Source organism: Coturnix japonica, chromosome 12 (assembly GCF_054131305.1).
Source record: "Coturnix japonica strain WE chromosome 12, WE-NBRP24, whole genome shotgun sequence".
Lineage (NCBI taxonomy): Eukaryota > Metazoa > Chordata > Aves > Galliformes > Phasianidae > Coturnix > Coturnix japonica.
In genome coordinates, this window is record NC_140674.1 from 20,046,737 (window position 1) to 20,072,535 (window position 25,799).

Below are 25,799 nucleotides of genomic sequence, written 5' to 3' on the forward strand. Positions count from 1 at the left end.
CTTAAAGACAATTTACAGAAGTAGGGCACTATGAAGTATTGCTCCAATAAACTCTTGTTTTACTTCCTTTTTATAGCAAAAATTAGGGGAACACTGCAACTGCTGTCAAGTCTTAAAAGATGCTTGCAATAAAATAAAAGCCATTGGGTTTCTTTAATTTCAATGGTTTTCTTCATTATTCAAAGGCCTCTTTAAATCTTTCATAGATTCAGATGTGATTTTCGGTTCCCTTGAATTGATAGAAATTTGAATATAAAGCATAATTTTGGTAAAAATCCCTTAGAATGAAGGAAGAAACAATTTATATGCTCAATTGATTTGAAGCTCATTCTAGTGATTGGGAATTTGCTATTGACTTAGAAATGACTGATACATTCTGGATCATAGAAAGCTAACGTCTCTTTAATTGCAAAGAAAACCAAAAACCCTAACCCTATTCGTAATGAGCACAGATCCACAACACAATGAGTTAATGCAACCAAAAGCGACTGTTTTGTGACTGTTGTCAGTGAATGAAGAGAAGCAACTAGATTTGTAATGATATGCAAATATTTTATTTTCCTTATCTAGATTTAAATGTAAAACAAACAAAAAGAAATCCCAGAATTAACAATGTTTTGCATAAAGAATAAGTTTGATACACTCGCTTGAAGGTATGAGCTTTAGACAGAGGGAGAAAAATGGGGTAGCACTGACAGATAGATGGATTTCAGAAAAGCATTTCACAATATCTCATGAAATCCTAATGGAAAAATTAATTTTGGTCAGCATCGCTGGAGACAATTGTATGAGGATTGAATATTGGTCAAATGGCAAATTTAACAAGTTAAGATAAAAAAAAAGCTGTGTAACAAGATGGTTGGAAATATCCAGGGGTGTAATGCACCCATTGGTAACGTGAGCCAGGTCTCCATCTTTGATAGCAATCTAGAAAAAGGTGGAAATAGAATCCTAATAAAATAGGCAGTAATGCTTATTCTAGAGTCAACAAGGACAGTGAAATTAAAAGGAATTGATTGGAAATATTAATGGAATTTGGCCTTCAGCAAAGGAATTAAAAAGGTTCTGCTGAAATAGAAAAAAAATTACAAATAAAGGGAATACACAACACAGGATGAGAGATGTTTGATGTATATATCAGGAAATGCAGCATATTAAACTGCTGAATAATAGAAGAGATGGAAGTGGAACAGTTTAGGACTCTTAAAAATCAGATTGAATGCCAGCTACTGAAATGCACAGTGTAATTATTCTTCTTTATTTCTTACACTGCTATGAAATATCAGACCTAAAAAGAAAAAAACGAGCATCTTCCAGAAGTTTCCTGTGCAAGTTGCATGTATTTTAAAGCCTGTATCAGGAGATGCAGAAATAGCATTGGTTAAATTGCTCTTAAAAATGAATACTCTTTGCATCTTTTGGTCACGTAGTCTCTTTACTTTCTCCACAGTCTGATTAAGATTACAGTGTTTTATCTTTATTTAGAAAATCAGTTTATCATTCGCTGCAGTCCCTGTGCTTGTAGTTTATCCTCAGGTAAATTCATACATTGCCTGTAATTAAACAGATTAAGGACTAGGACTGGTAATGACTGAAAATAAACTCAAAAAGAGAGGGGAAAAAATACATTAACACCAAACTGTAAGAAGTTCTGACACTTTTCAAAACGTACATTTTGTATTTCTGCACACTTGTTTTATGCTTTTAAAGGGATGATCGTTTTTATTCCTTGCCAGATTTGTTCTTCTACTTGGAAAACATTTATTCTGGTTTTTGTAACACAGTGAATTTAGAATTAACATAGCTGGTTGGGTTGGACAAAAACAACCTTGACTGCAATACACATCGTTTTATCCTACCAGAAATATCCTGTGTAAAAATGTAATGTGAACTAGGTTGACAATTCTTGGAAATTAAGTTAGTTAATGATTATACAAATAGGCCAAGGATCAAAACTGCAAGTGAAGTCTAATGGCATGTGGGTAAATTATGTTTACAAGTTACAACATGTAAAGGCAGAACTATCTTAATGTATATGGAATAACACATCTAATATCCATAGGTGAAATGTCATGGTCTCAGTGACCATGGGTAACAATCAGAATGAGCAACACAAGTAGTCTATTTCAGTGAAGTAATACATGGTTGGCATCTGCGAAGTGCTCCTTAGGTGCAGTGATGTTTATTTATAAGTCATGTAAACCACTCTGTGTGTTCTTACATTCTGTATAACTAAGCAGAAATACTAACTCAAGAATCCCAGCCGGCTTTCCTCATGAGTTTGTCATTCTAAGAACCATTTCCCTGCACCAGAACAAAAGGTAGCAATGAAGACCAAGCAGCACAGTATTACAATTAGAAAACAAATTGGGAGGAGCTGGAAGACCCACACTGGTCTGTGTATCCCTATTCTTGAGAAGTCTTAGAATCACCATCCCTCCTGCCATCTGTTAATTGTTAACCAAATTAGCTAACCCAAGGCTGGTGTGGCTGTGCCTGCCTCTACTGCAAACATACCTTTGTAGTTTGCAGTGAATGATGGTTGTGTTTTGCTTAGTGGATTCATGAGCATTATAGCAACCTGCTCTTTCACTGGTGTGAATGTGTGAGCCTCCTTTCATCTCAGCAGCTATAATCTCACTGCAAGAGGTAAAGATTTTGGCAAAGTGGGAAATGCACAGATGGGTGATCAAAGTCAAGCAGCAGTGTGTTTCCTTAAGGTGTTTGCCAAAGTGTTATTAATTAAGTACATTATTTACATTTTAAAAGTAGCATATTTTGTGAGTTATGTGAAGTTCCTGGCTCCTGAACCAGCTGCTTATCTGACAGCAGGCCAGGTGAAACAGCACTTGTGGATATAAGGAGCTTGGCTACTTAGCAACCCTTGATCAGCCTGAGAAAGCTCTTCTGGGAGTAAAGAAAGGAGCAGCAAGAGAGGAAATCAGCTCTCGAGGTTGGTCTTTTCTGGGTTTTGTTTTATTTAAGTTAAGAAACAATGAAATGGGAGAGGTGGAAGTTCTGATTTGATCAGGCAGGAAAGTTTGAGCAAAGGAAGAAATAAATGCCACTCCCCCCACCCTTATTTTTTTTTACCAATTGGTCAGAAACATTATCATAGTCTTGATGTTGCAGTGGGCAGGCTGGGGAGCTGTGCCAGTGGGGGTTTGGTCCTTACCTCAAAGCCTGGGAGCTCACTATAGCCCCTCCCATAGTGACCCTAGACCAGCTGAAGGGTACATGAAATGGCACCAGTCCTGCAATTACACAGTGTCACTTGGTGAAATGAACTGCCTTACACCCAAAGCTAGGAAAAGTTGTGCGTACCCCATCCTATGCTTCAAGTTCTTCAGAGGCAGTGGGCAAAAGATACTAAGTTGGAAACTGGAAATCTTCTGCTGCAGGAACAGCTAAGTAATAGCTAATGGCTGAAAGTGGTACTTTTGCGGTCCTTTCCATGTGTTCTTCAATAGCAAAAATGCAAAATACTCTCTAGGAGAACAAAGAAGTTATTATTTGCATGGTTACCTCTCTTGTGTAGTTTTGCAGTATATCTGAATGCAGCTGATTTTGGACAACCAAAAAAAGGATGTATAGGTACTTCCATGTCACACTGAGGGTGTACTACTGCATGATTTTGTGATGCATACAGGTAAGCAGAAAGATGCCTTTCTAAAGTAGCTTGCACCCAACTTAGGTGTGGTCATCCCCCTGGGAATGGGTCTGGTGTGGGAGGGAGGGAGATATCTCTTAAATCTATCATGGCCAAAGCAACGATCAGCCTTAAAACTGTATTGGAGTGAGAATTAGTGTTAGACTGAGTGAACCAAATGAGAGGAAAACTATTCACTAGTATGGGATGGAATTGTATGTACTCCTTTCTCTTTAAGGTGTTAGCGTGACATCAAGGCAGAAATGAAGTGTTTTAGGGTCAGGTGCTTCCTTCTCTCAGTTCTCACTGGGAATTTTCCAATTGTCAAAAATCCAGCCATAAGAAATGCACTTTCACCACAGTTTGCAGCTATATCTCTCTAACTGATAACACTATCAGGCGACCTTTGTGCAACGTGAGAAGCAGAACAAACGCTTATCAGCTGATTTCTTGCTACTCTTATGTCATATAATTGTTGACAATAAGGGTGAGACTTCAGATGTGTTTTTCTTGGTGCTAAGGTCATGCCATGAGATAGCAAACCCCATTAGCTGAAGTCTACCAGGATAGGGCGCCTCTGCAGGGTGCTGTGCTGGGGAAGCTTCTGTGATAGCAGGCTGCTCAGAGCTCATCCTTAGCCACAGTTCATCCAGATACCACCAATACTCCAAAGCTTTCAAGCTCTCAATCCAGCAAAAACTGGATTTTGTGTTTTCTTTGTGTATGTGTTTGGGTCATTTTATGTGTTTGTGATTTCTTTATAGTTTCTATGTGTAGGTTTTTGTTATTGGTTTTGGTTTTTTTTTTTTAATTTTCTTTTATTTTTATTTTTTCCCATTGGTAACATCTTGGCTCCATTGGTCTTGATAGGTTGCTCTCTATCAGCCTGGCTTCATAGAAGCTAGGTGGTGTTTTAGTATGGTGATAGACTGTAGCTGAAATTAAAATTCATACTTTTTCTTCTATGCATATTATTCTGCAATGCCAAAAACACAATGGATTCACTTTCAAATAAGAATATAACAACACTGCAGCACATGGCTGACTGTTGCTGATGGCTTTGAGAGATGCGATACTGAGTTGTGATGCTGAGCAGCCAAGGAAATGTGGGAGAGAAGTTAGAAAGCCAAATTTATATCTCAGAGAACTTGCCAGTATTTCTGCATCTGTGTTCATCTCAAACTATTATCTGAGTTTACTTTGTTTTGTAAAGTCAAATCAAAACATGTCATGCATTCCGGGATAAACAGTAACATTCAATAGCTCCAGCTAATTTAGCATAGGTTTGATGGAATAGTTCTACAGAATTAGGACATATAATATGAGATACTGATGTACTTTCCAGTAATACTGCATACATTAATGAATTTTCTATGTCAAGTAAGATGCTATCCAATAGGGTCAGAGTAGATAATTGTAGTGGAAATACTGTGTCACGGCTTGAAGTAGTGATTGAACACCTGGCAGGAAGGCAGGGCCAACACAGGGGAGCTCAGGTGTGTGCATTGCAATACATATGAGTGACTGGGAGGGCTGAAGCCAGGATCCACCCCTTTCCAGACCTCATTTAAGGATTGGCAATGAAATCAAGGTTATCCTTTTGGACATCCCTGCGTACCTGAGGCCTTCCAAAGGTAAGTCCTAGGGATTCTAAGGATTATGTAAAAACATGTTCAGAAGGAAAGAAATAGTGGGCAAAAGATACTAGTCTGCTCCAGCAAATGCGTGCTTTTGGATTATCGTGGTTAGTAAACCTTGTAGCTTAACTAAACTGTGTTCTTAACAGCTGAGTAACACTGAAGAATCTAAGGCAATGGTGTTGCCAGAGTTCTAACTAAATGAACCTTTGTTTTCAGTATAGCCTTCGTCAATTAATTTATATCTTTGTTATTAATAGAAAAGAAAAAGGGAGTTACTGAAAAATATATATGCTTTTTATGTCACTGTAGATATCATAAAATTTTCAGGTATACTCATCGATGCCAATTAAGATCATGGATAACATCTGAATTTCTGTCTAGTTGGGAGTCAAATATTGACTTCCATCAGTTCCTCTATGGGAAATTTCAGGACTTCACAGCTGCTAATCTCACACTGTGAATTAAAGGCAAATGCTATATACTCCACTCGTGCAATGCACAATTAGAAGTAAAATGCAATAACTTACTATCCTCTCAAAAGAGCAAATGTTCTGTGTGAGCTGGGAAACTTTCCAATCACAATTTTGGAACAAGAACATAATTTTAGGTGGCCCTACAGTAGGCAGCACAAGGTACGTGAAAACATTACATATTCATAGTAATCAATACACATTGGCATAAGAGAATTGATTTTTTTTTAAATATCATTGCTTCATCAACTGACAACACAACTGAAATGTTCAACTTTTTCTGCCAATTCCTCCTGCCATGATGCCTAAATATGCATTATACCATAAAGCCAACTATTGTTTGTAGAACTGAATGTTAATTTATATTCTATATTGTAAGTATTCATTGTTCTTAGTCTGTTTTTCTTCATAGATGTGCTTTGGATAACTAAGTCAGATTTCTCTAATGTGAACCGTTATGCGACCATAGCAATTTTTTAGCTTTTGAGATTCTGTAGAGTTGAAAGGGTTATGCTGCTTTTTGCTGGTCCAAAATGGAGCAGAACTGGGAGTGAAACTGCTTTTAAATGTGTAAAACATATTTTAAAGCTCCTGTTGCCTACAAGACATTCCTGCTACATTACTTTTGAATATTTTCCTTGTTTTCTATTACGTAGTTGAAAATTTAAAGTTGTTGGAATGTGGAACAGCAGCTACATTTTGTATTGGATTTACCCTCTTAATAACAGCCACCTGCAACATGCTAGCAGCGATTTCTGGCTGCTTTTGAGGAATAAGCAAACATCTTTATTGAGCTGGTTAGACTTTTGTTTTGAGAGTGAGGCAGCTCTCACTGAGTTAATATTTGTCGTGATTGGTTCATGAGTCTTCATCTACCATTTTTCGTAATTGGTTATATTTACTAGAAAATGAACTGTATCCCATTTGTTTCCAGATTGAAAGTCTGCCTAAATCCATGATATGTTTCTAGTCTTTCAGACTTTATTTGCAGTTTAAAGATGGTTGTTGTGGCTTTTTTTCGTGCTAAATACTATTCATTCATTGCAGTGGCAATGCATTATCCTCAGCTGCAGCATAGACACAGAATTTTTTTCAGTATAAAAGGGAAAAACGTAATCTGTATCTACTTTACATTGCTTCAGACTCACTGAACATATATATATATATATATATATATATTTAATTGCCTTTGTTCTAATTTATGAGCAATCAAAAATAACATAGAATCTTCCATTGGAACATTGGGACGTTTAACCATGTCGAGATAAGTTTTGTCTTTGCGTGCCATGATAGCCTTGCAGGTGCTGTTACCACTGGTTAAGGCAAACAGGCTCATGAGCATGATGTAAAACAAGCAAGTACAAGTACTTATTGTCGTAGTGGAGCTCAGAAAATTTGCTGAGTAGGCTGGTACCATTTCTTACGTTATTCCTGGGATTCAAACTGGCAAAAATCAGTCCCAGCAGCAAACTTTGGGGCACTCGATATTAACCTTTCTGTGTGTCAAGAATTAGCACTTCTTTCTTCTCCTTTGTCTTCTCTATCTCAAGAGCAGTTTTTAATCCATGGCAGAAATTTACTTTTACCCTATAGTTATCAGATTTCCATAGTCAGCTTTGGCCATGAGTTGTATCATAAGCCACCTACAAGTACCACTAAATTATCTCCTTAGGTCTTCTTTTAATTCTCTATTAACTTTTTCTTTTTATCAGCTTCATATGGCAAGATAGTTAACCTTTCAAATCATCGGGGATTTTTACTTAGTGCTTAATTTTTCTGAATATTCTGTACTTTTTGCCTTGATGTTTATCACTACATCTAAAATACTGACATATAGGGTAGCAGTAGTTGCTGCTCAGGTAACAGGAAATTTGATAACCTCTGCAGTTGTTCAGCTACATAACATCTGCCCTCTCTGAGCAAATCCACATCAATACTAAATGGATGGAGAGAAGCAGGCTATAGTAGTGTAACTGTGGTTGCAGCAAAAATTGTGTTGGGTTCCTTGGGAAAGTTTCAGAAGAGAAAGCAACCTTGTCATCTGCAACTAACTTGTGATCCAAAAGCCAAGATGGTACCAGTTCCTGGAGGGGAACTGAATAATGGAGTTATATCTTGTGTGAGAGCAATGCCTGTGCTGGCATGTTACCACCACTGAGATGAAAGAAGAGGTAGTGTTGGATAGGGTACACTGATGCAGTCTCTTTCAGGCTACCAGTAGTTATGCAGTTTCTTAGATTAGTGCTATAAGCATAAAGCTTAATGCTCTCTCGATGGGACAAATTAAAAAATAAATAAATAAACAAAACAAACAGATACCTATGTGGGATGATCTTTCCTGTTGCTCCATGCCACTGCTGGTTTTTGAAATGGTACCTTAACTTCGAGACCTAGAAAACATCTGTGTGTATGTAAGGGGAAGCGCAGTAGTGAATTCAAGCTGCAGCAATGAACATGAAGGGGATTGTTTGTTGGAAGCTGCACTGAGCATAACATCAATTCACAGCTCAGCTTTGCACTGTTTGCATCCTAAGCCTGTGCAGATGGGTTATTTATTTTCATACCTGAATTTCATGGCCAGCAAACATTGCCAGTGGTTTACAAAGCGAACCAAAATCCTATGGAAAAAAAACAACAAAAACTGAGCTGTAAAATCAAGAGGAAAATGAGTCTGAGGGATGAGTTTATTTCTGGTTTTTGAGGATTTGAGGGTCTTTCCAGGCAAATAACTGCTGTCGGGTGAGCACAGCAGCAGAGTTCTGTGGTGATACACGCTGCTTAAGGGCAACAGCACAACCTGGTGGTTTATGGTTATCCTAATGCATCAGATCAGGCATCTGCATAGGGAAATCCAGGACTTTCTCTTCCCAGGAAGCCACATCAGTGTCTGTACAGAATCAAATTTGTTTCTCATTAGTTCATTTGTAAGATGCTGTTTTACTTGAGGTTATCAGAATAAATAAACAGGACGGGACTGCAAAGGGATATACAAAAAGATAAATGAATAGGTCTCTTCCTTTCCATAAATTCTTGTGTTTCTCATTACTTTGTCTTTGTAGTTTAGTTCTGAATACAGCTGACTTATAGTCTTGGTCTAAGAGCTCTGGTCTGCATGGTAATATGGTTAATGCAATTGAACTTGCATTTGAGCTAATATTTATTTATTTTAGTGCAATTAAAACTACATGAAATGTGAAGTGTGCTGGAATTTATGAAAATACTTATTGTTCTGTTTTAATCTGTTGTAGAGGTAAATGTTAAATGAAGGAAACATAAGAGAGGGTTTGTGTTACTTTCACAGAGCCACTCGTGTCAACAAACTGAATGCTGTATCAGCATTTACAATGCTTGGGGGATGAACTGGCTCTTGTTGGTGTAGCAATTTCATGGTACAAATCCAGTGTGCTGCCATATGTGCCTACCAAAGTCTGTTCTCATTGCTCCAAAATTGGTATCAAATCTCTAGTGTCTGCTTAAATTTGGAGGGCAACAACATAAACACAAATTCTGGCTGATTTACATGTCTGTGATGATTGTAATATGGTTTGCTTCCTAAACTGAAGCAGTGCAAGCAGTCTGCCAAGAAAATGAGCTGCAGTATTTTCTGTTGTGATTTAGAAGAGCAGTTTTTAACATTTAGTCACTAACCTGAGGGTAGGTAGGCACCTAAATTCAGGTTATGTTTCACATGCAGTGATGCTGTGAAGTCTCAGGTTTGGGATTTCAGCTTTTTTTTCCTTTGACATAAATAACATTGTGTGTGTTGGCCTTCTAATTGTACAGGGTGCTGTTGCAGACGTGGGTAACAACTGTTGGTGCTGTACTTCCATAAGCTGTTGGGGTTGTGTATCTATACCCGTGACCCAGTGATTCAGCAGCATCTGAAGCACATGTTGTCAGAATGTAGTGCATCACATTGAAAATCATTAATAGCTATACTCTATGCAGTGACATGATGCAATGTAACAGCTGGCCCACAGAGAAACTCGAGGCATCCTGTCCAAGTCAGATATGCTGATATTTGTGGGAGGTGCTGGCACAATGTGTGGGGACATTGCCAGTGTCCTGCCCACTAGTGGCACTGCAGTCATGCCAGACATATAGAATGGAGCACTCATAATCCACGCTGACGTTCTCTCCTGTGTGTCCTGCCAAAGATTTATATTAAATGGGTGAAGGTGAGCCCTGATCAGGCCTGTTTTACGTGCCTTTGAGGCAGTGTGGGGACAACAGGAGCTGTCAGTCAGACACTTGAATTCTAAGTATCTGCAACTTGTCTGTTTATGAGGCTGGACAGTGATGGTGGTGATGCGCTAGAACAGATTGCCCAAGGAGGCTGTGGATGCCCCATCCCTGCAGGCATTCAAGGCCAGGCTGGATGTGGCTCTGGGCAGCCTGGTCTGGTGGTTGGAGACCCTGAACACAGCAGGGATTTGGAACTGGATGATCATTATGGTCCTTTTCAACCCGGGCTATTCTATGATTCATTTCTCACTGACCCTATCTATCTCAGGCAAAGACCTCTCTGTTTTTCAGTGGATGGGAAACAGCTTCCTATAAATACTTCACAAAACTTTGTTGCCTTACAGTCATGTAGATTTAGGCTGTGTATACTGACAAATGTTACTCTGTGCATGCTTCCACCAGATGCCACTTTTATTAGATGCAAAGTTTTTTTTCCCCTTGGACAACTCTCACCTGATGTTTACTTGTCCTATTTCAATCACCATCGAAATTCACAACCATGATGTGAAAGCCTAGCAGTTCTTTGTGAGAGATTTATTTTGTATACATCAACAATAAAATTCCCTTTAGTTAATTCAAATAGACCAGGGTAAAGGTCTCCATCTTGCACGATTTTTTTTGCAACATTTAGAATAGCTGACTTAAAAATGGGAATAAGAATAAAAGGAGGAGAAGAGACAAGGCAGCAAAGGAGAGTTAGCAAATTGCCCTTCGCTTTTCATGCTGTTAAATCCTAATCACCAGCAAATGCCCTCTCATTGGAGAGGACAGCTCATGTTTGATTTAAGGACAAGTGTGCTTAATCAGGAAACACCACAGGCTTCTGCATTTCTTTGTGTGACATTCCAAACGTTAGGATGTTTTCATCAGCTGCTGACAGGATATTTTGCATGAACATGAAAGTTAAAATCACTGAGTGCTTCCACAAGCAACTCTTAACCATTGCGCTTTGTTCCTCTAGAGGCTCTGGGAAATGCACTGATGTTCTATGAAAGTGTATCCCTGCAGGATAGGTAATGCTGGAGGCACTGAAAGGTAAACCCTGTTAAACCTGAGTAGTGGTGATGCCTGCCTACCTGTAGGTTGTGGTTTCTGTTTTTCTTCAACAAGTGGGTTGCTGCTTTGGCAAAAATGCAGGCTTGTGGTTTGGTGCCACAATACTCCATCTGTGCCTTCCGAATCCTCTTCCAGACCAAATCCTCACTACAAGCTTTATTATGATTAATTACTGTGCACAGAGATTCCCAGCTGTGTTTGTGGCTGCTACAACAGGCCCTGGCAGCTCCTGGACAGACTGCTCTAAGGGCTGTTCTTCCTCATGGGACATCCACCAGCTGAGGAGCCCTAGAGGAGCTGGCAGGGAGTTCTTTTGATCGTTGCTTTTGGTGACGTTTTTGAAAACGCAGCCTTAGAATCTCAAGGGAAGATTTCCATTTAGCGTGGAAAAGATGAATGGAGATGTTGCTTTCATTCAAGATTGCCATCAGAAATGTCTTTGAGTTTCAGTAATGTATTGACAATCCCTCTAAATGTGAAGGATTTAAACAAAACCTGGAAGGATGATGTTTTAATACTCTGTGTGTCTTGATGCAATTCAGACTTCCTTACGATTTGGGCACATCTTTTAATTTCCCAGTATCTCTGGTCTGGTAAGGTAAATAGAAAGTCCTTCAGGTTACAGGCTGTCCCTGTGCGGTTTGTACTGAACCTGCCTTCAGGCAGAAATTAGAGAATAAGCAGAGCATCGACATTCCTGTTTCTGCTCAGTGTCTCTGAGCTGAGGTGAGCAGGGTCTGCCTGCAGTGCCACGTTCTGCCTGTGTGCACTGAGCTCTTCCTTTTCTGTTCAAACTGCTGCAGTCCAAGCTGAGGGAAATTACATATACAGATTGGTTCTGGTGTTAAAACCTTACTGCACAATACATAGGAAGGGTCTGGAGAAAGTCAGCATTGTTCTGGCTTTGTTGGTGCAAGCAAATGTGAGAGGAGGTAAAGAGACGTTTATCGGTTCATCCATCAGGAAACTGTGACGCAGAGTAATCGTGAGTGGAATACAGGTAAAGAACTAATGAAGTTGGCTAATGAATGAGTAGCTCATGCAAAATAATGTTTTGTAATAGTTGAATGTGATTAGTATTTCAAGAACTCTGTTGGATGCAAAATTTCCCTGCAAATATGTATGCAGCATCTCATAGTATCTCATTTAAGTTGATGCTGCCTACTTAACATAGACATATAGCAAAAGCTGTGGGAGTGTACTGTACTTTGCCACGACGCCACCTGCCCTGATGACTGTTTTTCAAGCAGATGGTACTGTGATGAATTACCCAATATTCACGAATCATAGCATCTTCCTGAAAAATTTGCACAGATGTTTATAATGAGTTTCATGATTACACAACGCTTGCACATCCACAGAGCAAAGGGGCCTTCTGTTCAAAAGTCACTCAGCCTGAGAAGTTTGCTTTTCTGATAGGACTATAGCATCACTCAGCAGTGCCTGAGCTCCCATAAGTGTAATAATCTTTGGGCACGGCCCTATGGCAAAAGGTCAGTCTGTGCCTATGTGCTTTGGGCCATGGGGTAACAAAGTAAGCACAACCTCTTCTAGGGTCATCTGTTTTTCATGGAGTTGTATTTCTTTCACGAATCATGTAAGCAAAAAGATCAAATCCTCTGTGAATTACATAATGTAAGGGAAAAAGAACTGGAATACTTCGTAGTTTTGCTCTGATTGTAGCAAGGAAAAATATAACACGTGGGCTGATGCCAGTGACCACCAGCAACACCTTCCTCTTTCTTCAGCAGATCTGTTGGATAGGTGCAGCCAGCCTGACTGCCACCAACAACGCATGGGCTGCAGAAGTTTCCTCTCCAATGCACACATGTAGAGCAGCAACGGAGCATTTGTGGATATGAAATTTTACCTCACCTAAACTATCTTTACTGTAGTCTGTTGCTGTGACACATCCAGGTGCCATGAGCCATTTATTAAAGAGTGGACAAGGGCACAATGAACTTGTTTCCATTGTAATTTCCCACCAGCAGGTCCTGGTGTGTGCCTTGGTTCTTTCAGTGTGTTGGATGAAAGGGAATTGGAAATCAGTAAGGACTTCAGCCAAGACTTTGAACACCTCTATGTCTTCTTCATTAGAGAAACACACCTCTGTCACTAAAACTGAAAGACGGAAAATCATATTAGTGATGAGGTCTAAAATGAAGAGTGAGAATTGGGAAGTTTCTACCTTCCCTATTCAAGATTAAATTCTGACTTTTTTGCTATTCATAGAGGCAGGGTGGGTTGTTACTGATCAAACTTCGTACCACACGTGGTAGGCTACCTTGGTTTTTGAGAACTGCCCAGGTATTGCTTGGGCATTTCTGCTTTTGGTGCATTGCATAACTAATGACTTCAGCTGACGAATGTATTATCACAAGACAGCAAAGAAAAGTTCTTTGTGTGTGTCAGGTTACCTAATTATGATCACACAAGGTTCCAGCTCTTTGCTGACACTCCGGTCTGGCCTGTTTTCTTACATAATTAACGTCAAGGATATAATACTGTCATGCAAGACATGTTGTGCATACATTAATTATTTCTTTACTTTCTTTATTGAATCTAAACCTTATATGAGACAAAGTAATGGGTTATGTAAGAATACTATAGGAAATTAAGAGTAAATGAACATTCAAAAGAAATAATAACAGTAATGCCTCTATTTTTCAACTCAATGTATTTCCTCATTGGCTCAGACTTCTCCAAGAGTTTTATAAAAATGCAGGCCATAATTGTACTAATAAAGAGGAAATTATACCAACCTATAATTAGAGTAATAAGAAGAAAGCTGAAGTAGATTATAATTGAACCAATAAGAGGAAAATATAATCATGTTTAATGGCTTATATGGATGTTATTGTCTTCTGTATATTTAATGAAGTGGTATCTATTTTCATGATATGTACCCAAGACATCTTTCCTGATGTTATCAAATTTCTTTTCACATCAGTTCACTCTCATGACTTTTCTAACTGTTTGCTAATAGAAATATTGCTGTGAATTCCTGCCAGTCACAAGCAACATCTGAGGTTGCTTGGACAGAACAGAACTATTCTGTGTTCATTGTCACAGTCTGGAAAGGCTCATCCTGGGTTAGGGTGCTGGCATTTCAGAACATTTAGAAAACAGTAGAATAGCAGTTTTCTCTGCAAATGAATTGTGTAGGAGATCAACATATAGAAGGTCCCCAGCAAAAGCCTCATGTTGAGACAATCCCCTCCTGCTCACAGAAGCCCTGCTCTAACACTTAGATGGCAATAACTCATCACAGGTGTCCCAAACTCTGCTTTGTTACTCTTTGGTTCTGGCGAACACCTATTCCCCCAACTGTAGTGTGTGTTGCTTTGTTGTTGGCTTACCCATCTCACCCTGTAAGCACCTCTGGAATGAGGCTTCTTCAGATAACCAGCATAAAGGCAGAACTTCATATGGGTCTGGAGACAGCTGCAATTGCCCCTAGTAACACTCAGTCTCACCAGGCTTCTTTACTGTGTCAGTGTTTTGCATTAACAAATATCTAGAGTTGTGCAGTACCAAAAGAGGTAATGATATCTCTCAGGGTCACCGTGTGTGGACAACTACTGTACAGAGATGCTCTGCAAGCATAATAAACCTTTATTTTTAAATTGAGTTTATATCTTCATATGTGCAGTCACATAGTGTGAATAGAAGCTTTCAAGCTGAGCAGTAGTGGATCCTCGCTGCCACTGAACACCTATCTTCTGTTTTTCTCACCTGAAGATTTCACAGCTTTTGGCTTCTTTCTTTTCCCCCTTAAGTCTTTGAGCTGCTAAGTGTTCCCATCTGCAGTTTTACCTTTCTTATCTTGTGCAGTCTGAGTTTGTTTTTTTTACAGCTTTTTCTCAGGCCTTAGCAGTTTTCTCAGAAATGCAAGTCAAGGTCATCCAGTTGCTCTGTGGGAAAACCCAGCTTGCGACTGGAGGTAGCTGAGGCCCCAGGGGAGCTTACCAAGGCTGGAATTTAAAATAAAAACTCCTCATTTTTATTTTCTTTTTCTTTTTCAATGGAACATTTCATCTAGGATAGCCATTATTTTCCTTTTGATTTTCTTCTTAGCAACTAAGAAAAGAAGAATGTTTCCTACTTCGTGTACTATAGCATTTCCACACGCACTTCACGTGTGACTGCCTTTGCTTTGAAGTGCTGTTTGCAAAACTTTTCAGCCCACTTATTCCCATGGGAGCCTAGGTGCTCTTTCTCAGGCTGCAGATGGCTCAGAAGGGCAGGGTCAAATCTAGAGAAGGGAACCATTCACATCTGAACTGGCCTTGAAAGCTCAGATGTCATACTGGGAGAGAGGCGTTTGCTTTCCATTGTCAACATCTGAAATATACCTCTTTCCAAATAGGACCTCTCCTGCCAAAATTCCTACATCAGTGGGAGGTCTATTTCATAGGTGTGTGTTGAGTTCTCATATTTGGTGCAGATTTTGTTGAGAACTCTGCCTTAAACATGACCTCAAAATATAGTTGGATGGATAGATAGATTGATAGATGTAGAATTTGAAAGTACTGATGTGTGTGTATGTATATATATATAAATATATATATATGTATATATATACACTCTCTATATATCTGCTGTTGTATCCTTTTTATTTCATGCTCCCAGAGGAAAACTGAGAAAATGGCCAAAGAATTACCAAAGGCGTTAAGTGTATTTAATCTCTAATTCTCACTCAGGTATTTTTAGTAAGCTAAGTAATAACTAAAATAAGTGTTTCCTCTCACTCTCACGGTGGTGGAACTTTAATTTATATGTTAATTTTTCTAATTAGAGAAGAAATCATAAAAGAAGGCTTACTTTTCTTAAGTATAGACTAACATTGGACTAAAGTATAGTAGTCAAGAATTATAATGATGTGCACAACCTGTCTTGGCTGATGGCAGCCAAGTAATGCCAAGGTAGAACTGACAGCATTTCCTACTGCCCCCAAACCAGCCTGAGTACTCACTTGCCATGGGGGTCACCTTTTCAGGGGACTGTTTGCTTCCTGCTGCTGTTCTACCATTGAGTGCAGTGGTTTGTCTTTAGCATTAGAAATAGCTCATTGAAGTGGCCTCTAACGAGATTTGGGGCTTTTGTTTCATTTTTTTCTGATGTTACAGTAATGAAGTAAATGTGTGTCACCTGGCAGTGCTCCTGAAAGAGGCATTAGAGAAAGTCAGTGCATGTCAGAGAACATGTGGAACTGCCTTAGTTTAGATAGCAAATCATAGTGCTTCACACAGGAAACTGCCCTTAAAACATTTTAATCACCTGGGATTGGATTGCCTCTGGAACTGGTTCCAGATTCTGGCTAAGAATTCTAAATTTCAAGCTAACAACTATATTGGATACTTCAACACTAAAAGTTGGGGGCTTTATAATCTGAATTAGGTTTAGACTGGGATATATTCTCTCACACGGTCATATCCCTGCAATTTACAGTCTACTTCCAGGATCAGATATCTGACAGATAAAACTATCAGCATAAACCACATGGCAGTGCTTTCTTGAGCTTTCCTCTATTAAAACACTTATTTCATGTGCTAGTTTCTTTAAAAAATAATAATAATAATAATAAAAATCATTTATGGTCTCCACGTTAAGGTCTATAAACTTCATACATTTTATTTCTGCTTTATTTCTGTTCTATGCATTGCCAAATATTGCTTTTGTGTAATCGAAATGTAGCTCTAGTTTGATTATTAAGCAGAGGGAGAGTAATTGTTTTGAGCTCTAAAGGGAAGAAAAGGCTGATGGTAGAAGCAAACCTTGAATAGTGGAAAAGTGGGGTGTTTTTTTTTTTCCTTTTGAGAGGCATTAGAGAGCTCAGGGCTGGGAGCCCCAAGACCAAGGCATGGTTTCATGTGGTAGCTCAGGGACATAAGTTTGCTAAGACATCTTGTAAGCATGGTGTATACAGTTTAGCTTCTCCTTTCCTCTTCTCTCTTCTGCCTTCTTCTGTACTTCAAAATGTCTGCAAATGACATAATCAACTCCATCACAGGCAACACCATGGGTCCTGCTCCCAGTTGGGGACAGAATACCCAGCAGGAGTTACAAGCAGCCCTGACAGCTCTGGCACTTACACTGGCTTGGCACCCCCAGCCATGCATTCTGATGGAAACAACACTTAACGTGCTCAGGTGAAAGGAGGACATCCCATAGAGTAAGCAGTGTGGTGATTTCTAATTTTAACTCTGAGAGAGAAGGCACTGTGTGATGCCATATGGGTGCAGTTCTTCACTGCAAAGCCAGGACCGCGCAGAGCAAATTTCAGCAGTAGCCCTCAGATGGCAGTGAGTCAAGTAATGCCAGTGATGCTTGCCAGCTGTTGACATGTCCGCACAGCAGACACTCCTCCTTTATCTGCCAACAGTTGCTTATAACCAAAAATAGTGACTTATGCTACAGCGAAAACAAAAACTTGAAGTACTTTCACAGTGTACAAACACTGAGCGGTACAGCAGCAAAAAAATCAAGAGGTATGGGCAGCATTCTGTGCACAATGAAAGAAAGAAAGGCAGGGTTTTAATGTATTTATAAATCCGTTGATCTTCCCAGATTATCAAAGCGTTGCCCTGTGCTAAAAGCAAATTATTGCCTCTTTCCTTTCCTATAGAAGTGGATAGCTGATTTTTCCCCAAAAGAAGTTTCCCTTTGTAGCGTTTCCCCAGCAGTACAATGTGCCTTGGAGCAGATGTCGGCTAGCAGGGAATGCTGCCTGCAGATCAAGTTGCTGCTGCCAACTCTCGCGAGCTTTGTGTCAGAAACAGTTGATTATAATGTCAGTACTGTCCAATTTACGGGCTTAGAGCAGCAGCTGCACACTGCGTTTTCCCTGAAGTATTCAAAGATCCCGAACCTTTAAAACTTTGTAGTTCTTGTAATAGAAGTGGGGTAAGTGATTCTCTGTTTCCACGTCTCTGTCTGCCAGGGGTAATTTACAGTTTCGCTTGATTTGCACGGGGATTGTGATCTTTTAAAACGCTCTGCTCTGCCCATTTGTTGCTCTCTTGGGAATACTCTCCTCTGCAAATGGAACGAGTAAGCAGGCGTGCGAATCAGACCTTGGTGTTATTTAAGGGACCCTGGGCTGAGTAAATTAAACTGAGCCAGAAATCACTTATTAATTCAGCCATCTTCTCTATTTAAATAGTGACTTTATTATTTTATGTAGTTTTTTTCTTTTTCTTTGTGGCTGGGTAAAGATTTGTGAGGAGACAAAACAATCATTGAAATAAGTTGTGTTCCCCTGTGGAATAAGAATATAAAAGCATGTTCTGTTTAACTTCTGGTGGAGAAAACTACCACAAAAGTGGCTTTTTAATGAATGCAAATGCTTTACATGATATATCTCTGCTCTGCTAAGGTTGATGAGCTGGAGTACTCTGCTGCTGATTTACTTTCATAGTAATACGTGATATTTGTTTTTCTCATGTAACATTTCTCAGCATAAACTTAAGTTTACATTGTTGGGTTTGTTTTAATGCAGCGTGAGAAACCTTATTAAATGTATTACTGGTCATATATCGAAGGTATCCTAATAAACTGCCCTTGTTACGTTTTGTCAATATTAGCAGAGTAACGTGAGAGTAGGCAGACTCCTTCATTCAATTGTATAAAACTTCTGTGTGTTTTAAGCTTGATCTGTTTCATGCTTTTCTTTTAAAATGCCATCTATGCTACTGCAGAGATCGTTGGAGAGGTGGTTCAGAACTGAATCTTTGCTTATTTCTTTTTTTCTTCTAAAATTTCTACCTTTGGGATCAAAAGTTACACCTGTGTGTTTTGCAGTGCTACTACAGTGTTTTATTCCTGTCCCGTTCTTTTTTTAATTTACTGGAGAGGGCAGATGGGAGTTTACTTTAATTACAATTTAGATATTAAAAGCCTCAGGACCTTTAACAACTCTATTTTTTCTTATTGCCATTTGTTTTCTTGGTAATGACACTGAAACCTTTTACTATTTCCAGTTTGTTGCTATCTCTCAGTCCCAGGGTCATGAATTGGAAATGAATATGTGATGAAGAGAAAATGTCACTGAAATGATGGACTTAATTACTTTTTCCACCTCACAGTGCTTTGTGGTTGATGCATACTTCCTACTATTACCATTACTAGGTTGAGTGTGAGATGGGGGGCAAAGAGCTTAGCCCTACCCTAATCCCTACATGGCTTTTCTAATCCAGCTCTTAAAAGATTTAGTTATGGGAATGAACGGACAAAAAATAAGCAGGCACCAGTGAGGGGAACTCCATGGGGACTTTGTAGGAGCTGCTGGACCACATGGTGACACGACAGCTCTGTGAGATTTGGTGTTCAGGAGGACAGGTTCCTACATGCCACACTTAAGGTTGGGTGGAGTGTTAGACTAAAACTTCAAGTTTATTATCCTTTTTCACCACCTTTTTTTTTCTTTTTCTTTCAAATTAAAATATAATAACATGTTTATTTTTCTGATGTTTACCTGTTGTTTGTCTGTCTTTATTAAAACTAGAGCAATTGACCCTGATGGTTCTCATCTGTATGTTTGCTGCCCTCTCAAAGTCAAGAACCTTGTTGCACAAATTGTTCCTTTTTTATTTTATTTTCTTAGTTTGTTTCTAGCAGTATGCAAACAAGGGAGGGGAGCTCATCTCGGGCACATAGCTGTACTTTCCACAGAAATTAGCCTCATTCCATTTAAGGACAAGTGCTTCTCATTAAAGTGGCTGGACAGAGTATGCTATGTACAACAGGGCAATAAGGAAAAAATAGAGGAAAGCTTTGCTGAGCATTTTCAAATATGTAAGACATAGAAATAGATTTATGTAAATGCAATTTTTCTGAATTTGAGAGATTGATGCTGGGTATTTTTAAGGGTGTTTGGAAAGGCTGTGGTAAATAGGTCTACTAGTGTGCTTAAATGGGGTACGTAGTATCTATATGCTTTACTTTAAGATGATGTTAGCTATTACTTAGTTCTTAGGGAGAAAAGATCAGGCGATCCTTAAACTATGAATCACAACCAGGGTAAATATAAAAAAAAAAAAAAGAAAAAAAACTTTTTTTTTTGTTTGTTTTTTTTTTGTTTGGTTTTGTTTTTAAATGTTAATTTTAACTCATAGAAATATACTGTTTGTAGTGATTTTGATAGTTATGAACTTGGTTACGTTGCTCTAGGGAAATAAGGTCTTGCAAGAGATATTTCATTTAGGTCTTGGTGTAGCTCTCTTTGCAGTCACCCAGTCAAACTCATGAGCTGGCACTCAGTTCAGGGGCCCTTTGAACAGTGGCTCAAACACCTTCAGCTCTGAAGATATATGGGTAGGGCAGTGAGACCACCCAGGGATGCTTGGAGTTCACAGCAGTGTGGTCTTGATGGTTTGCATCAGCCCAGGCGCATGCTGTGATGTGAACATGGCTAAAAGCTTAAATAGAATTGGAAATCCTTGGATTAAAACTTGCTTTCTAGCTCTTCCTCCTCCCCCCATCTCACCACCCCCAGCCCCCATGTTCCCAGAATGCATGTTTGTGTATAAGTCTGTGGCTAGTGATATCTATTATCTGCCCTTATTTATCTGAGCATTCAAGTTGCTAAAGAAACTCCTGGCAGAGAAATGGTTCATTGGGCACAGAAATGGTTCGTTGGGCACAGCTTTCTGTGCCACAGACCATAAGATGTTCCACTAATCATGCTGGTGGAAATACAAGTGGTGAAGTCACCTGTTGCAGGCAGTGTGAGGTTGCTGGTGTTTTGTATATATATAACCTATGACCACTTATGTGATTCTCTGATCCAACTTCCTTACTTCTATGTATCTTTAGTAACAAAGTTCTGTAACACTGTACTAATCATTAAATCCTAAACATAGCTTTTACAACAAGACTAACAGGGTATGTTAAAGACTGCTTGAGATTTGTGCTGAAGCACCATCTTATTTTAAGCACCCTTGGGATGATCTGCATCCTTTTTGAATGAACAAGTTTCGCTCTGATGTTAATGCATGGAAATAATAATCCTGAATTTCTTTTTTCCTGTCTTTCAGGCATCATGGTTTGGGCAAATGGGATGAGCATCTGTGCCAAATTTCTTATGTGGCTTCTTCTCCTACATATGTTTATCAGGAAGGTAGTGCCTGAAGATAATATTATTACAACCAAGAAAGGCAAAGTAAGAGGGACAAACCTGCAGGTACTGGGAGGGACTGTGACAGCCTTCCTTGGAATACCTTATGGAAAACCACCTGTTGGTAGACTGAGATTTCAAAAACCAGAGCCTTCTGAGCCATGGTCGGGTATCTGGAATGCAACTAAACATGCGAACTCCTGTTACCAGCTTATAGATACATCTTATCCTGGGTTTCCTGGAACAGAGATGTGGAATCCAAAAACTAACCTAAGTGAAGACTGCTTATACCTTAATGTATGGATTCCTTCTCCCAAGCCGAAGAATGCAACCGTCATGGTTTGGATTTATGGGGGTGGCTTTGAGACTGGGTCAACTTCCCTACCTGTCTATGATGGCAAGTTTCTAGCCAGAGTAGAAAGAGTCATTGTAGTTTCCATGAACTACAGAACTGGTGCATTAGGATTTTTGGCTTTGCCAGGAAACAAGGAAGTTCCTGGAAATGCAGGTTTATTTGATCAAAGATTGGCACTTCAGTGGGTCCAGGAGAACATAGCATCTTTTGGAGGCAACCCAAAAAGTGTGACTATATTCGGAGAGAGTGCTGGCTCGGCTTCTGTCAGCTACCATGTCCTTTCTCCTAAAAGCTATCCTTTATTCACAAGAGCCATCATGGAAAGTGGATCTGCAAATGCCCCCTGGGCTGCAATTACAGCATCTGAAGCCAGAAGGAGAACAGTAGCTTTAGCTAAACAACTTCAGTGTCCCACCAACGATGAGACAGAGCTAATTCTTTGCCTCCAAGATAAGGATCCCAAGGACATATTGGAGAATGAAGTTTATGTAGTAAAATATTTCTCTCTTTTACACATTTATTTTTGTCCATCTGTGGATGGTGATTTTCTCATGGACATGCCAAAAACACTGATTGAGAATGGCATTTTCAAGCAAACACAGGTTTTGGTTGGTGTTAACAAAGATGAAGGAACGAGTTTTCTAGTATATGGAGTCCCTGGCTTCAGCAAGGACAGTGATAGTTTGATCAATAAAACACAATTTGAAGTAGCTTTAACTCTATCCTTTCCACAAGCGAGCCCACTTGCTATAGAATCTATCATTTTTCAGTACACGGATTGGGAAAATGAGCAAAAGCCAGAACATTACCGTGATGCCATGGATGATGTTATTGGGGACTACCATATAATATGTCCTGCACTCGAGTTTGCCAAAAAGATTGCAGAAGTAGGGAACAATGTGTTCTTTTACTTCTTTGAACATCGATCCTCAAAGCTCCCTTGGCCAGAGTGGATGGGAGTAATGCACGGTTATGAGATTGAATTTGTGTTCGGATTGCCTCTAGAAAGAAGAGTTAATTACACCAAAGCTGAAGAAATCTTGAGCCGGTCCATGTTAAGATATTGGGCAAGTTTTGCAAAAACTGGGTAAGTTTGCTGTAGAAGTCTGGTTGGTCAGATGGTTGTTATTGCACAGGCAGAAGAACTCAAACTGTGTTGATGGTCTGTTCAGAATGATGAGGCAGGATTAACTGCTCAGCTACCCGGGATTCCTGTCTTAGTTACAATAAAAGCACCATCTTAGTAAAATAAACTGTTGTTAGTAGTTCACAGTGATGAGTGAGCTTAAGAGAATAATGTCCATCCCTCTATGAAAGCAAGTACAAAACATTTTTTTTTACCATGGTAGCAGCCTTTGCAAAGGAAGTTAATGGTCTCAAGTTTTAAAAATAAAATTGCTAAAATTTTGAAGGCCTTAAACTGTAGAAGTAAGAGCAAAGCCCACGTAGCTGTAATATGTAATTTGTTCAGACCACGCACGTGTAAACATGGAGGTCTATTATGTTCACAAGATGAAATGATTCAGTTTGCTGGATGTTCTTTTCAGAAAGCTTTATGTTCCCATCTGCACTGTAAGTATAATCCTGAGTTGCACTGAAGACGATAACAAATCACTTGCTATTTCCATTAGGCTCATCCTTAAATGAAATACGTACTAGCCTGCATAAGAAGCAAATAAACATATTTCATTTTGATGTTTGAAATGGATTAAATGTAGCCCTTCATTCAGTCTATTTATCTGGTGTCCAGGAGAAGAGTGAGGCAGCTCTTGCTCTGCACGGTGGCATCCTGGGACTCTCTCAGTGTACTATTAAGTTTGGAATGAAAACATTTCAGAGCAGTAAGAAAAACAGCTGTTACCAGAGCCATGTACAATGGGTCTCCAGGCTGCAAGCCTCTTGCAATGGGGGAGCTATCTTGTCTTCTCAGAAGCTTGGTTTGCATTCTCTCCTAATTATACATGAAGAAAACTGTGCTTGTGAAAATATGGAATCAAATGCCTAATTTGTTCTTTAAAAATGTTTAAATTTTAACATCCTGTATTGTAGTTCTTTACTATGAGAGTGGTGAGGTTTTGGAAGTGCTGCCTGGAGAGGTTGTGGATGTCCTGTCCCTGGAGGTGTTCAAGGCCAGGTTGGATGGGGCCCTGGGTAGCCTGGTCTGGTATTAGATGTGGGGGCTGGCAGCCCTGGCTGTGGTGGGGGAGTTGGAGGCTCATGATCCTTGAGGTCTCTTCCAGCCTTGGCCATTCTGTGATTCTGCATGCCATGGTGTACCTTTCTTTTTATTCGTGAAGGACATGTAGATTTAGAAAGGAAGAATTAATTTTGGGACAGTATCTAATTATTTTTCTTAGGAGATTTGACATCAGAAGAGACTATAATGCTCACTGGGTCTATACAACTTTGTACATAAAACATAGGTAGGATTTAGGCATTTCCAGTGATAGAAAATCCAGCACAAGCACTGGCAGGTTCTTTTAACTTAATACAGTTACAGCTATAAAAAGAACTTCTGTGTCTGATCAGAATGTGCCTATTCCAGTTCTTAACTTCACAGATGCTAAATTTTGTTTGGCAGTTTCTGAGATTTGTATTACAGTTTGTGTTCCAAGCAGAGAGAATTCTAGGCTCTATTCAAATAACCCTTAATCCTTTTTCTTGTTGAACAAAACAGGTTATACTCTCGAGTTTTTCACTGTTTCACATTTTTTTCCAAGGCTTGAATAATAACTGTGTCTCTCTTTCGGAACTGTGATTCATCAACACCTTGTTGGAACTTTCCTTGTTAGAATTAAACACTGTCATCCCCAATGAGTCCTAATTACAGGTGTCATCTGTCTTCTATTTCAAGCTGATATTCCCCTGTTTACTCATCCAAGGGAAGTGTTATTTGCATTGACCATGTTGTTATGCTAGGAGCTGCTGCGTGCCCATGCATGATGGTTAATTGATCTGCCCCAATCCCACAGTCCTCCCTTTTGTGCTGGCTCTGATTCAGCTCCAAAACCACCACGTTTCCTGGCTGGCACCAGCCTGAGGGAAGCCCAGCTGCTGAATTCCCTTGTGGCCCCTTTAGATTACACGCAGTGGTGAGCTAACCATTTTTTTTTAATATGCAAACCTTTTTTAAATGGATTTGCTTATGACTTGTTGGTTTATTTATTTTCCAGAGGGTGTATTTTTATGTTGATGTATTAATTATATTAACTAGTTCTATATCATTTATGTATTGGATCTTGAAATATACATATATATTTACTGTAAATTATGAGCATTTTAACTCAGATTAATGACCGTACAGGTGAATATACTCATCAAAAGCATAATATATTGATATTGATTTAATTCTACCAAAATTAAGTGCAAAATGTAATCTTAGAGCTCTTCCTGCTTCCCTCTCGTTTTGGAACCTGGAGGTACCACTCCCTATGAATTATGAGTGAAAGGCTAATGCAGATAAATGCATCCAGCACAGGCACATGTTTTGGAAATGAGCTGTGTATTCATCAATACCAGAGTGCAGGTGAGAGATTCCCAAGATGAAGTCTACATGATGAGATCAGGCAAAGCTTGATAACAACTGCCTCATTGTGGAGAGATGTTATGACAACACTGCTGGTGTCACTTAGGCTCTCATTGAAGGGCAGTGACTCCTTATAATGTGTTGCAACCAGGATCTGATATCAGCCATCCAAAGTGCATAGATTTTTCCATTTAGCTGAATCATTTATTAGCAGAAGAGAAATTTAGGTCTAAATAAGATATTGCGGAACAGTGTTTACAGCTCTGTCAAGATCAGGCTGGACGGGGCTCTGAGTACCTGATTGAGCTGCGCTTGTCTCTGTTCATTGCAATGGATTTGGATTGGATGACCTTTAAGGGTCCCTTCCAACTCAGATGATTCTGATTCTATGGTATATGTTCATACATATATAAAGTTCAATTACCTGTTGTGCAAAATGGAGTATACGATCCTTGTTGCTGTAGCTGGCTAAAATTAAGTTCTCTGAGGTTTGAGTTCACAGCAGACTTTAGCCATCAGTCCAGACATCTCATCTGATTATCATTAGCACTGTAATTAGATTAGCCTACAGATCAAATTTCAAATGGTTTCCACAGCAAATAGCAAATAACCCCTCCTTCTGCTTCCAACACAAGTATAAAAAACCATCGGCATTAGGGTCAAAAATACACTCATGCAATTTATGTACCAGTAAATGATCTGGTCACTATTAACCTTTTATGTGCTATTTTTCTCATCATT

The 25,799-nt window shown here is 39.3% G+C and overlaps 1 protein-coding gene across 7 annotated transcripts in view; it reads left to right on the top strand.

Annotated features, from left to right (window-relative positions):
* The first annotated feature begins 2,505 nt into the window (after window positions 1–2,505).
* The window catches only part of BCHE (butyrylcholinesterase), a 46,645-nt gene continuing 23,351 nt past the window's right edge, over window positions 2,506–25,799 (top strand). The window contains exons 1-3 of one of the 7 annotated variants that reach the window (XM_085513678.1): window positions 2,552–2,649; window positions 2,830–2,953; window positions 21,098–22,619. In XM_085513678.1, coding sequence (XP_085369804.1) covers window positions 21,103–22,619 — 1,517 coding nt within the window. In that variant the 5' untranslated portion in view covers window positions 2,552–2,649; window positions 2,830–2,953; window positions 21,098–21,102. Of the gene's footprint in view, window positions 2,650–2,826; window positions 2,954–3,205; window positions 3,650–17,879; window positions 17,967–21,097; window positions 22,620–25,799 lie in introns of those variants that run through there. The other 6 variants (XM_032446555.2, XM_015872027.3, XM_015872025.3 and 3 more) reach the window with 6 other exon arrangements.